At 38.2% G+C, this 13,777-nt stretch overlaps 1 protein-coding gene and 1 pseudogene across 9 annotated transcripts in view; both read left to right on the forward strand.

The window, feature by feature from the left end:
• Nucleotides 1-13,777, forward strand: part of PLD1 (phospholipase D1) — a 278,672-nt gene that overhangs the window by 125,058 nt on the left and 139,837 nt on the right. For all 9 annotated transcript variants that reach the window (XM_044944848.2, XM_025285411.3, XM_044944862.2 and 6 more), the window contains one exon: nucleotides 5,904-5,985. In XM_044944848.2, the coding sequence (XP_044800783.2) occupies nucleotides 5,904-5,985 (82 nt within the window). The remainder of the gene's footprint in view (nucleotides 1-5,903; nucleotides 5,986-13,777) is intronic.
• On the forward strand, nucleotides 9,650-12,194 carry LOC102390589 (annotated as a pseudogene).

Below are 13,777 nucleotides of genomic sequence, written 5' to 3' on the forward strand. Positions count from 1 at the left end.
AAGCTTCTGACTTTCAACAGGGTTGGCAAACATTTTCTGAAAAGAGCCAGAAAGTAAATATTTCAGTTGTTTCAGGTCACATATAGTCTCTGATGCATATTCTTGTTTGTGCAAGTGTGTGTGTGTTTAATAAACCTTTAAAAATGTAACAGCTCATGGACTGTACTAAAAGAGGCAATGGACCAAATTTGATTCATGGTGCATAATTTGATAACCCTTATCTTAAAAAGTAAATTCAAGTTATTGTATTATATCAATACAGAGCGACTTTCACTAAGAAACTGTCCATCTGCTTTCTGAAGTGCATATACTAACAATGTTTGAGAATTTCGTCCCTCCTCATCATTGCAAGCACTTGCTGTTGTTAGTCTTTTTGCTGTTGTTGTTCAGTCACTAAGTCGTGTCTGACTTTTTGCAGCACCATGGACTGCAGCACACCAGGCTTCCCTGTCCTTCACTGTCTCTCAGAGTTTGCTCAAACTCATGTCCACTGAGTTGATGATGCCATCCAACCATCTCATCTTCTGTTGCCCCCTTCTCCTCCTGCCCTCAATTTTTCCCATCATCATTCTTTTTTAATGTTAGCCATTCCAAAGGGTATTCAGTAGTCTCGTGATTTTAATTTGTATTAGCATGTCTTTTCATGGTAAGCATATTTTCCTGTGACTTTTGGACATTTGTTTAGCTTTTTTTGGAGGCACGTTCAAATCTCATTTTTCTTCTTTTTTTTATTGGATTGTCTTCCTATTACTGAATTGCAGAAGATCTTTATACATTCTAGTTATAATTTACTCCAGTTCATTCTGGCCTCAGTATTTTCTGATGAAAAATTCATGGTCATTTTGATTTATTGTTCCCCTCTTAAATAATGCATTGTTTTTCTTCTGAGTGTTTTTAATATTTTCTTCCTGTCATTAGGTTTCAGCAATTTGATTATGGTGTTTGAATTTATCCTGTTTGGAGTTCACTGAGTTTCTTGAATCTGTAGGTTTATATCACTCATCAAATTTGAGAAATTTTCAGCCATCATTTCTTCAATTTTTTTCATGCATTTCCCTATTTCTCCTCTTTTTCTGAGTCTCTGATGACACAAATCATTATCTTTTTGTATTGTCCTATGGGTCTTTCAGGCTTTGTTAATTTTTTGAAAAATCTTTTGTTACTCAAATTGGATAATTTCTCCTTATCTCTCTTTAAATTCATGGATTCTTTCCTTTGTCACCTCTGTTCTAGTGACCCTATTCAGTGACAGTTTGATTATTGTAGTATTTTTCAGCTTGAAAATTTCTCTTTGGCTTTTATTTATATCTTTATTTCTTTGCTGAGACTTTTTGACTATCCATTTTAAGAGTATTCACGCTTGTTGAAATTTTTTTTTAATATCTAGCAAAGAATTATATTAAATAATATCAGCATATCATTTTGGAATTGGCATTTGTTGAATGGCTTTCCTGCAAGTTGAGATTTTTCTGATTTTTTTTTTTTTTTTTTTTTGGTATGCCAAGTACTTTTTAATGTATTCTGGAAGCTTTGAATATTATGACTCTTGTTTAAATCTTACAGAAAATACTGGTATTTCTGTTTTAGCAGGAAAGTGGTCCATTAGGTCCATGCAGAATGTTCCAACTAGTCTTCTATCTGTGTGTCTTTAGTGACATCTTTCTTTTTAAAGTCTTTGCAGTGCTGTCCAGATCTGTCCCCTATGTTCTCCACCTAATGGCAAATTTGGGCAGTGATTTGTTTCTTATTTCGGTTCTCAAATTCTTCTATATAATATTTAGGATCAAATTTATGTGTGGGCAGCTTGGGAGTGAGCTAGAAGTTCACAAACAACTTTATATAGCATTGCTTTTCTGAGCTCCTCTCTCTCCATGATCTGCCCACTACTTGTGGGTTGCCTTTTGCTTCCCTTTTCAGGCCTCTGGCTATTAATAGAAATGTGCCCTGCTCTGTTACAGTTTCTGCAATGACACTTTGTATCCAGAGCCAAGCAATGAATATTTGTATCGTCCTCTTGGAACCACATTTCTTCCATTGGAAGGGAAAATCCACTTCCTCGGAGTTTTTGATGCCTGTGGGCCCTTCCCTGCCACCGCTAGCACTGCCAGAAGATCCCACTCTTCCTTTCCTCAAGCCTGAACCAGAGGACTTCTGAGGCTCTCTCTGCCTTTGCCAATGCCCATTTCCAGTTCTATTCCCAACTGAGAAATCAGAGGGAAAAAGAACAGTAAAACCACTACTCACTAGAAGATATGTCAAGAACAAATATGTCCTTCTTTCTCAATATCGAGTCTTCCAATTCATGAATATTGTATATCTCTCCTTTTTTTTTTTTAGATTTTAAATCTTCTCATCAGTGTTTTGTACTTTCCACATACTTGCACTTATCACCAATAATTCGTGTTTTTTATGTTTTTGTAAATGGTATTTTTAAAAGTTCATGTTCCATTTATTTGCTGCCAGGATATGGAAATATGGTTGATTTTTTAATACTGATCTTACCTACTGCAGTCTTGCTTGGTTCACTTACTAGTGCGAGTAACTGTTTTGTAGGTGCCTTAGGATTTTTCCCCATAGATGAACATGTGATGTGTGAATAATGAAAGTTTTCCTTTTTCCTTTATAATCTGTATGCCTTGTACTTCTTTTTCTCTTCCTTTCTCTAGCATCATCAGTAAAATGTTGAATAGAAGTAGTGAGAATGGACATCTTTCTTGTTCTCAGTGTTAGATGAAAAGCTTTCAGTCTATTATTATATGCTTTAGGTAGATTTTTAAATAGGTGCCTTTTCTTTGAGGAAATTTCTTTCTACTTAAAATGTATTGAGAGTTTTTATTCAAAATTCTAGAATTTTTTAAGACTTTTTTCTGCATATATTGATATAATCTTTCTGTTTTCTGTTAATGTGCTGAATTATATTGATTGATTTTAAACCAACCTTGCATTCTTAGGAATAACCCCATTTTGTCATGATCCTTTTTATAAGTTGTGAAGTTTTGGTAGAGATTTTTACCTCTGTGATTGTTAGGGATATTGTACTTAATATTTTCTTGTCTTAGACTTTCTTTGATTGGTTTTCATATTAGGATAATGCTAGCCTCATTATATGAGTAAGTACATGTTTTCCTTGCCTTTGTTTCCTGAGTGAATCTTGGTAGGATTGGTACTATTTCTTCCCACAAAAATAATCAACTCCCCTTTTCTTTTTTAATCTAGCCAGTTTGTCAGTTTTATTAATCTTTCAAAGAATTAGATTTTGGTTTTATTGAGTTTATTGTTTTTCTGTTTTATGTTGCATTAAGGTCTATTCTTATCTATTATTCCCATTCTTCTTACTTTTTCTTTAATTTATTCTTTTTCCTATTTTCTTAAGATGAAAGTTCTGATGATTTAAACATTTTCTTTCTTATATGAGCATTTAAAACTATAAAATCTTCTAAGAAGAGCCTTTCCTTAGAAGTACTTTTTAACCTCTCTGAATTTGGAATGCATCTCACACTCATTACCATCCTACAGCTGTCACCATTTTTCTTTCTTACTGGTACACACAGTAATGTGCATCTTACATTCACTGTTGTCCGAAACCCAATGAAATGTAGTCTTACGCAATTCTTTTGAATTTTGCTTAGCTAATAATTACTTAGTTAAGATCCTGACATAATGATGCTTGTGAGTCCTAGCTGTCCTGTACTTGCCATGGTTTATGCTTTGTTTATAGCATGACTATCATTTTTCATAGCATGACTGTTTTTATCTTTTCATACATTATGCTCAAAATCCAGGTTTCCTTGAGAGCCTGCCTAAGATCCGCGAAAGTGTCTAGTAGAATCCTCTGCAAACAGGGTACACAGTCATTTTAGATTTTAAAAAAAGATGATAAAGACTTAATTGCAGAGTATAGACCTGAAAATGGCCCCCACACTGAAGCCCTCTGAGCCCATAATTAATGTGTACATTGAAAATTGCAAGCACATATATGTTGTTGGGTATGTCCTACTTTCGGAGAAGGCGATGGCACCCCACTCCAGTACTCTTGCCTGGCAAATCCCATGGACAGAAGAGCCTGGTAGGCTGCAGCCCATGGGGTCGCTATGAGTCGGACACGACTGAGCGACTTCACTTTCACTTTTCACTTTCATGCATTGGAGAAGGAAATGGCAACCCACTCCAGTGTTCTTGCCTGGAGAATCCCAGGGACGGGGGATCCTGGTGGCTGCCATCGATGGGGTCGCACAGAGTCGGACACAACTGAAGTGACTCAGCAGCAGCAGCATGTCCTACTTTCAGTGAACTAGCAGTGCCCAATGACACACTCTTCTATTTAAAACAGATTTGTTTTTAATTCATCTTAGATCTTTTCCTGTCAGTTGCTGTATATTTGGTTCAAGTTGTTTCCTATTTTAAACTAAATATGTAAATATTTATACTGTATACATCCTTCTATTGTATGTTTTCTTATTTATCTTATCCAATACAAGTTTCTTTTAGATACTTTTTCTCTGGATTTTTATTTTCTTTAACTGAATTTAGTAGAGTGTAAAATTATTTCTTTTTATCTCCTTAGCTCCTTAAAGCCCTATGGTTTTCCCATGCTTCGAAGAGCCCCTGGCAAGACACTATTTCACCCTAGTGTTCTGTAAGACTTTGATCCTTACACAGTTTACCCTGCTCCTCCAGGTCTAGCATTTCAGCAGGTGAAAGTTTATTGCTTTTTTTTGTTTGTTTTTCCCATTACAGAGGAGTTACACTACTTACCAGTTTAAGTCAGGCAATGACTTTGAACCTAACCCCGAGGGAAAAAGTGACTCTCCTGTACTGTGCTGCCCATGGCACTACTACGAAGAAGCCAGGGGTCCATTCTCACAGTGGGAAAAGCTTACCTGTCAGCAAGCCTGCCTTCTTTCCTGCTCAGAAAGCCCAGCTTCCCATGGACACTGCTCCTTGGTATAGAAGTCAGTGTTCATGTTTATCAATTAGAACACTTTGGGTCTGGATTGCTAGAATACTCAACTGAAAGTAACTTAAACAATTAGGATTTATTTCTCTCATTGAATGAGAATTCTAAAGTTAGACAGTACTAGGGACTTGCCTGGTGGTCCAGTGGTTAGGAATTGGCCTTCCAAAATGCAGGGGGTGTGGGTTCTATGTCTGGTCAGGAAGCTGAGATCCCACATGCCTCATGGCCAAAATCCAAAACATAAAACAGAAGCGATATGGTAACAAATTCAATAAAGACTTTAATAATGGTCCACATAAAAAAAAAAAAATCATTAAAGTTAGGCAGTACTAGAGTTGGTGAAGTTCTCCAGTGATGTTAGGGTGGTGGCTTTGCCCTTAGAATTTCAGCGTGGCTGCAACTATCTAAGCATCATGCCCCCATACAGCATCCATCCCAGAGCCACTTCCCCTGGGGTTTTGTGTGTGTGCCCCTGTGTCTCTTCTTCTCAACAGAGGAAGAACTTTTCTATTTACCTCCTCATACATCTCATTATCTGTGTATTTCCTCATATATCTCATTGTGCAGGATTGTGTTATTTTATAAACTGGAGCTGAACACAAGCCTGAGGAAGCAATTATTCAGAATATTCACATTCAGTCAAGGGAGGTAGGCCCTGATACCAAGGAAGGAAAAGGTGGACAATGGTTGTTGGGCAGACAGTCAATAGTATCTGCAAGTGTGTGTATGTATCATATGTGAGTAACAGAGAAATCGAGACTGCCTTTTTTTTTGGATAAAGGTTTTTGTTCCAGTATGAAGTTGTACATGGACTCAGAGAACTTTGGGTGACTTGCCACGGTGGAGGATAATGGCATTTGGGCTAAAATCGCCGTTGCTTCCTATGACACAATCAGAAGTGAATATTTTGTTTTAGTTTCTTGAAATCTTGGTTTTGTGATTTCAGGTTGAGTCCAGAAATCTTCCTGAAACGTCCGGTGGTTGAAGGAAATCGTTGGAGGTTGGACTGCATTCTTAAGCGAAAAGCAGTATGTACTTTACTAACATGCTAATATAATTTTTTTAATGTTTATTGCCTCTGAAATGCCTTTTTTTAAAGCCCTTCATATACACTTATAACATTTTTCTTTTAGAATTTGACAAAAAATAGAATACTTACTATTTTCAAGTTTATTTTGTTAGGTTTTTTTTTTCCCCATTACTGTTGAAACATAACTATTTTCACCTAATTCACAGAATGAATTATGCTAACAGCTCTATTCTTTTTGTTTTATAATCAGTTATGGGCAGTTAATTTTATAAGCAAAAATTGTAATGACATTTCATCATTGAATAATAAATGATAAAATGAAACATAGCATTTTATTTTTTTCATTATTTGTCATTTGAGCAAAACACAAAGTCATCTGAGAACAATTTCAGACAGATGGGGTCAAGCTGATGTTGACGAATATCAAAGGAGGGTCATAAAAAACCACTGGTTCCAGTTTGGAAACAGTTTATGGTAAATTGACGCTATAAATTCTGGGAGAGCACTGATTGTGCTCTTTTTGTTATAAAAAGTAAATAACTGAAGCAGTATAGGCTCACCAATGACTACTTTGCATTCATATGTCTGATGAATTTTTGGGCTTCCCCAGTGGCTCAGCAGTAAAGAATCTGCCTACAGTGCATGAGACGTGGGTTCAATCTCTGGGTTGGAAAGATCCCCTGGAGAAGGAAATGGCAGCCTGCTCCAGTATTTTTGCTTGGAAAATTCCACGGACAGAGGAACCTTGTAGGCTACAGTCCATGGGGTCATGAAAGACTTGGACACGAGTTAGTGACTAAAACAACAGAAAACAATAACAATTAATTTTTTTATGTGGTTGACCCTCAAGTTAAGTTGAATTAGGATAGATCTAAATTTGTTATTAATCATGTCCAAATTAGGGAGTGGTAGCCTTTTTATTCTGAAGAAGGCAATGGCAACCCACTCCAGTACTTGTGCCTGGAAAATCCCATGGATGGAGGAGCCTGGTGGGCTGCAGTCCACGGGGTCGCTAAGAATCAGACACGACTGAGCGACTTCACTTTCACTTTTTCACTTTCATGCATTGGAGAAGGAAATGGCAACCCACTCCTGTGTTCCTGCCTGGAGAATCCCAGGGGCAGGAGAGCCTGGTGGGCTGCCGTCTATGGGGTCACACAGAGTCAGACATGACTGAAGTGACTTAGCAGCAGCAGCCTTTTTATTGGGCTTCCCTGGTGGCTCAGTGGTTAAAGAATTTGCCTGCCAATACAGGAGACATGGGTTCAATCCCTGGGTCAGGAAGATCCCCTGGAGAAGGAAATGGCAACCTACTCCAGTATTCTTGCCTGGATAATCTCATGGACAGAGGAGCCTGGCGGGCTACAGTCCATGGGGTCACAAAGAGTCAGACTTGACTTAGTGACTAAACAACAGCAGCAAAGCCTTTTTACTATTATTTGAAACTGTCTTAATTTTTTAAATTCTATAATTAAACATTCAAGCAGAATTTGCAGATCCTAAGTAAATGAGGTCAGCATTTTCTATTTCTCACAGCCACCACTCATTTCTTTTTTCCCATCCTCTACATTCCCCTACCCCTTTCCCCACTCACCTTTTCCTCTTCTTTCAATGTCTTTTCCCCATGGCATTTAGTTTAGGATATCCAGGGGTAGGTATAGGCACTCCTCACTGCTGATGTTAAAGGCAAAAGAAGTTGATTTTCTTTATTTCCGACACATGTTCTGCCAAAGCATCATTTTCTAGGCTAGTCTGTCTGTTATCTTAATAGACTTCCATTCACAAAATTGGAAATTCTAGTCTTACATGTATTCTTTGCATATTCATTAAATAATCCAGCATACAGATACTGAGTGTGTCCTCTGCATCTGGTCCTACACTAGTAACTAAGGATGCCATGTGTGTGACCAGGACCCCATCCCTGCCCCTGGGAGGGCTTGCTGAAGGACTTGCATCCTGGGCTCAGTCCTAGCCTTACCAAACGTCTTTCTACATATTGAATGGGTTATAACTTTCTCCATGTTTCTCTCTGTGAAATAGCACCTTTCCCATTTCTCCTCCAGAAATAAACTCCAGAAATTCCACTGTAATACATTTTCCCAGCTTTGCCCTTCCAGTCATCAATCATACCAGTAAATCTTCTCTTCACATGCTTATCAAATGCTTTACTCTTTTATGTTTCAACTGACATGTTTCTGTTGAATGCCTCCTGCGTTAGGGCACTGGCTAATCATATGGGCATGTACAAAAATGAAAGACACAATTCTTGACCTGAAGGAGCTTAAAGATCTATATAGAAGTCAGCTGGGTATAGAGACAGTACCAAGATTCAAAGTGGGAGGGAGGGCACTGGGTAGGTCTGGTGTGGAAGCCCCTCACAGCATGAGGGGTTTAGAGCATTTAAGATGGGCCGAACACTTTAACAGAAGAGATTTCTAGGTATAGGAACTGTGATGAGGAAACATTCTGGAGGCAGGAATTCTAAGTCCTTGTCAATCACAGTGGGGTGACAAGGTTGATGACGTACGAGTGTTAGCATATATAGGATGGGGCATCAAGCTGAAAAAGCAGCTTGGATGGGGAGGCTTTGGAACCAAGCCAGTGGTTTGAACTTCATGGAAAAACAGTGGGGAACTCTTGTTGGGGGGTGTGATGGACGAAGGGTGATCTGATCAAAATGGTGTGTTGGTAGGGTGGATGTGGTAGAGGAAGGAAGTGAGAAGAACCCGGTGTCAGAGAGCTACATTTTTAGATCATGTGACTATGAGGCACCTGCAGGACACCTAAGTATACTCCAGAAAGCTAGTAATTTTTTCCAGAGCGGGGTTCAGGAGGAAGATCCTGCAAGTCTGGTCCTCCACTCCATGTTGGCTGGCGGGTGTTTGTTTATTCCCCTCAGCGTACCTGTCCAGGTCCCTTTTCTACCCCTGTCATGATTTCTCTTTGCTTTTATGGCCCGTGAACCCTGTGAGGTATCAGGTGAATACCATGGCCAAATAAATATTACTGACCGATAATGGTGCTTTGTTTCAATTTCATCTGCTTTTTTGAAACTTGTAATTTTTAAATTACATGTAATGATTTTTTAAATCTCCTAAGGAAAGAGTAATACTATTAAATATTAATTTCTCAGTAGTACATTTAATAGAATTTCTCTTCCCTAATCCAGCTACACCATATTATTAAATTTTTAACACTCAGATCATTCCAAATTGACATTTCATATGCTCATAAACACTGCTTTACATACATAATTTAGTTTCTGAAAGCCACTAGCTTCACAGAGTACTGGGTTGAAATAGCATTTATTCTTGCATTAATGGATCCCAGAGGTCCATAAGGTTGAATGAAATGAATTTTTTTTTCCCTTCTATCTGATTGTGTAGCTCTTTGGGGAGAAATTTAGCATCTCTACATTATAGCGAACAATAGGCAAACATCTCTTTTAATGGTTGTTTCTGAGGGGAAAAATACAATATTTTGTTTCTCTGGTAGTAACCAAGTTGATATTTTCCTGTTTCTTTGGTCTTCTGTTATGCCTTGTCATCATTTAAAATAATTTAAACCAATGTTGAGAGACAGACTGTTTACAACTCAAAGCAGCATCCCAGGGTTTGTTCAGTTCTGAATTTATTGTACTAAGAGGTAAGATAAATTGCATCATGCTTATGGTAACTGCATCCCTGTATCCAGTTTGTATATTTTAACCATAGAAATACGTGATATTTCTGATGAGAACTGCACCAGAAGATTCTTCAAGTGCAGCAATCTGGAGAACTATAGAACCTTAGTTCTTAGGGGGGATTTTGTCATCAAGTTAGTTTCTTTCTGTCCTGGACCACAGAGCACATTCTGACGTTGCAATCAGGGACCAAACGCAGGGAAGGATGTCCAGGTTCATCAAATGAGATGAATAATCACATCACTGAACAGAAAAATCAAAGAGAATCTTATCAAAATAGTGGGCTAGAGGGGTGAAATAGGGAAGGAGGGAAGGGATCTTCAACCTTAAGGACTGTGCTTTAAACAAAATTGTCTTGGAAAGAAAAAAAAAAGGCTTATGAGCACTTGTGCTGTTACCTACCAGTGCTGCTTGCATTTCAATGGTGAGGATATGATTCCTTTATATCCTTTACTTTTCATTTTCTTAAAATATTACAAACCGTCCATCCCTGCTGTGCTGCTCCCCGGGGAAGTCCTTGACAGGTGATAAAATTAGTGATTATTCTGGGGGATGTGTTAGCTAAGCTATCTTTAGGCAGTGAACCAACTTTACTACATTTAGAAAATAGTTTGACCACTGTGCTTTGAACAATCAGAGAAAAAGCTGGCTCAGAAACAAAGTCTCTTGATTTCAACTATAAACATTTTTTATTTTTCATTTTCTTCATATGCATTTGTATGTGTAAAGCACCTAAAAGTTCATACTGTTTATAGTATTGTATCTGTTCCACTTGATTAAAAATGAATTAGAATAGAGGATAGAACTTTTATCTTTCTAAAGTCAAGTGTCATAAAGTTTATTGTGTGGAATCCTCTGGTTAGCTGACTTCAGCAAAGATGAGAAACATAACATAGAAATGTAAGAAACACAGTCAAGTCCAGGGCCATCTGTTTTCCCACTTACCCTATTAATACTTTTCTTTTGAGCAAAGGGTAATTTCCCCTAGAGTCACTAAAAGGCTTTGGTAAAACATCAGATTCTTCAAAAGTGTTTTTTTTTTTTAATTACAGAATTAACGTTGTACTTTTGTTTCTGATTTGGCTTTCACTGTGTGCAAATATTCCCATATTTTGTATTAGTCTGCACTATTGCTGCGGCGGCTGCTGCTTAGTCGCTTCAGTCATATCCGACTCTGTGAGACCCCATAGACGGCAGCCCACCAAGCTTCCCAGTCCCTGGGATTCTCCAGGCAAGGACACTGGAGTGGGTTGCCACCTCCCTCTCCAACGCATGAAAATAAAAAGTGAAAGTAAAGTCGCTCAGTCGTGTCCGACTCTTAGCAACCCCATGGACTGCAGCCTACCAGGCTCCTCCGTCCATGGGATTTTCCAGGCACGAGTACTGGAGTGGGTGCCATTGCCTTCTCCAGTCTGCACTATTAGGACCCAACAAATGCCTTCATTCCCAGGGGATATATTTTGCTTTGCCCTTTATAGTTGACAGTTTATGATAGTTTGTAATGCCTTGACCAAAAGAAGAGAAATTTATTTCCTTATTATCACAAGAATATTGTCACTAATCAACTGTTTATTGTGGGCGTGGTGTAAGTAAACAACTGTAAACCAAACTACATAAAAATTAACTTTTTATATTTAATTACTTCCTTATTAGTCATTTCTATTTAGCTAAGATGACTTAAAAGCCTGTATCCTCTTTTTCGTGGCGCCTCGGAGGCTGTCAGCCACTTCAGAATGAAGCTAGCTGAACATCTCTTTTCCGGCCACTGGCTGCCAGAAGCTCATTGAAGTGGACGATGAACGAAAACTTTGTGCCTTCTACGAGAAGCATATGGCCACAGAAGTTGCTGCTGATGCTCTGGGTGAAGAATGGATGGAAGGGTTATGTGGTCCGAATCAGTGGCAGGAACGATAAGCAGGGTTTCCCCATGAAGCAGGATGTCTTGACCCATGGCCGAGTAAGGGGCATTCCTGTTACAGACCAAGGAGGACTGGAGAGAGAAAGCGCAAATCTGTACGGGGTTGCATTGTGGATGCCAATCTGAGTGTTCTCAATTTGGTCATCATAAAAAAGGGGGAGAAGGATATTCCTGGACTCACTGATACTACAGTGCCTCGTCACCTGGGTCCCAAAAGAGCTAGCAGAATCTGCAAACTTTTCAATCTCTCTAAAGAAGATGATGTCCACCAATATGTTGTGCGAAAGCCCCTAAACAAAAATGGTAAGAAACCTAGGACTAAAGCACCCAAGATTCAGCGTCTCCTGACTCCACGAGTTCTGCAACACAAATGCCGGCGTATTGCTCTGAAGAAACAGCGTACTAAGAAAAATAAAGACGGGGCTGCAGAACATGCTAAACTTTTGGCCAAGAGAATGAAGGCAGCCAAAGAAAAAGGCAGGAACAGATTGCCAAGAGACGGAGGCTGTCCTCTCTGAGAGCTTCTACTTCTAAGTCTGAGTCTAGTCAAAAATGAGATGTTCTAAGAGTAACAAATAAATAAGATCAGACATCAAAAAAAAAAAAAGTCTGTATCCTATTTCCTATAGGTTAATTTATTTCAATGAGGAAAGACACAATAAAGAAGAAAATGTCAGGTATTAGTAGATGAAGGATAATATCAATACTATAATCCATTAGTGCCAGCATCTCTATTATTTAAAAAATCCATTCGTTATGCAGATAAATGGAAAATTATAAGATTCACTCCAGTTCCTAATTTGCAACTACTGTCCTTCATGAGTAATAATCTCATAAGCCTAAGAAGTAAAATTGCATCCATTTTAAAACAAATGAACCGTGATGAGAGATGTCAGGTGTAATGTTCTTTAATTTAGGTTGAAATTGGGGGTTTTAAACTTTATATTTCATCATTCAGTGGAAGGCTATTTTTTAAACTGTTACTCATTGCTGAATCCTAAAATATTTAAATAGAAAAGTAAATCTGAAGAGTAGAAGAGAAAAATAAAATAATGTTCTAGTTTTCATTTAGAGCGTTCACTGACCAGATCATTGGAAATTAATCTGTTCACTTCCTGCCTTTAATGAATTAATCCTTTCACTTCCTTATTTCTTTACTCAAGTCTGTACTTTCATACTTGATTGCAATAATAGTTGCATAACGTAATAAATGATAAGCAAGTTCCAAAAGTCAGTTGTTAACCAGAGAAATAAAATGACGTATATATTTTAATCCTGTTTTTTTCAGAGCAAGAATGGGTCTTCTGCTAGTACTCAGATTTCCTTAATACAGTCCAGAATGTAAATCAGGTGTATCCCTTCAGAAATATGACACTTTTCAGATATTACTAACACCAAGTAAGACAAAGTTAGTATCTTGAAGTGATGTGTTATTCTAAAGGATCTAGGGGCTAAAATATGCTCCTTAGTATTGGCAGAACAACACTAGGGAATTGTAAACGTGTTTTGTTTACTCCAAGGTTTTATATCTTGCAGACTAAAAATGTTAACTCCTCTGTTTTTTTCACATTTTTGTAACATTGCAAAAATGTCCAGTTGTTATAAATTTGATGTGTTCAATCCAGTAAGTCTTCTTAAATTTGTGACTCGAATGTCCATTATGAACAGTGCCTAATTACCATGGATTAAGAATTGATGCTTTTGAACTGTGGTGCTGGAGAAGACTCTTGCTAGTCCCTTGGACTGCAAGGAGATCCAACCAGTCCATCCTAAAGGAGACCAGTGCTGGGTGTTCATTGAAAGGACTGATGCTGAGACTGAAACTCCAGTACTTTGGCCACCTCATGCGAAGAGTTGACTCATTGGAAAAAACCCTGATGCTGGGAGAGATTGGGGGCAGGAGGAGAAGGGGACGACAGAAGATCAGATGGCTGGATGGCATCACCGACTGGATGCACATGAGTTTGGGTGAACTCCGGGAATTGGTGATGGACAGGGAGGCCTGGCATGCTACGGTTCATGGGGTCGCAAAGAGTCAGACGTGACTGAGCGACTGAAATGAACTGAACTGAACTGATATTTAAACTATAACAAAATTATTACTTATCACTATAGTTTATTAGATACACCGGCATCTCTAATACTCTAGAAAAGATTATGGAAAACTTCTTGCCTTTAAATCTGTAGGAT

This window comes from Bubalus bubalis, chromosome 1 (genome assembly GCF_019923935.1).
Source record: "Bubalus bubalis isolate 160015118507 breed Murrah chromosome 1, NDDB_SH_1, whole genome shotgun sequence".
Lineage (NCBI taxonomy): Eukaryota > Metazoa > Chordata > Mammalia > Artiodactyla > Bovidae > Bubalus > Bubalus bubalis.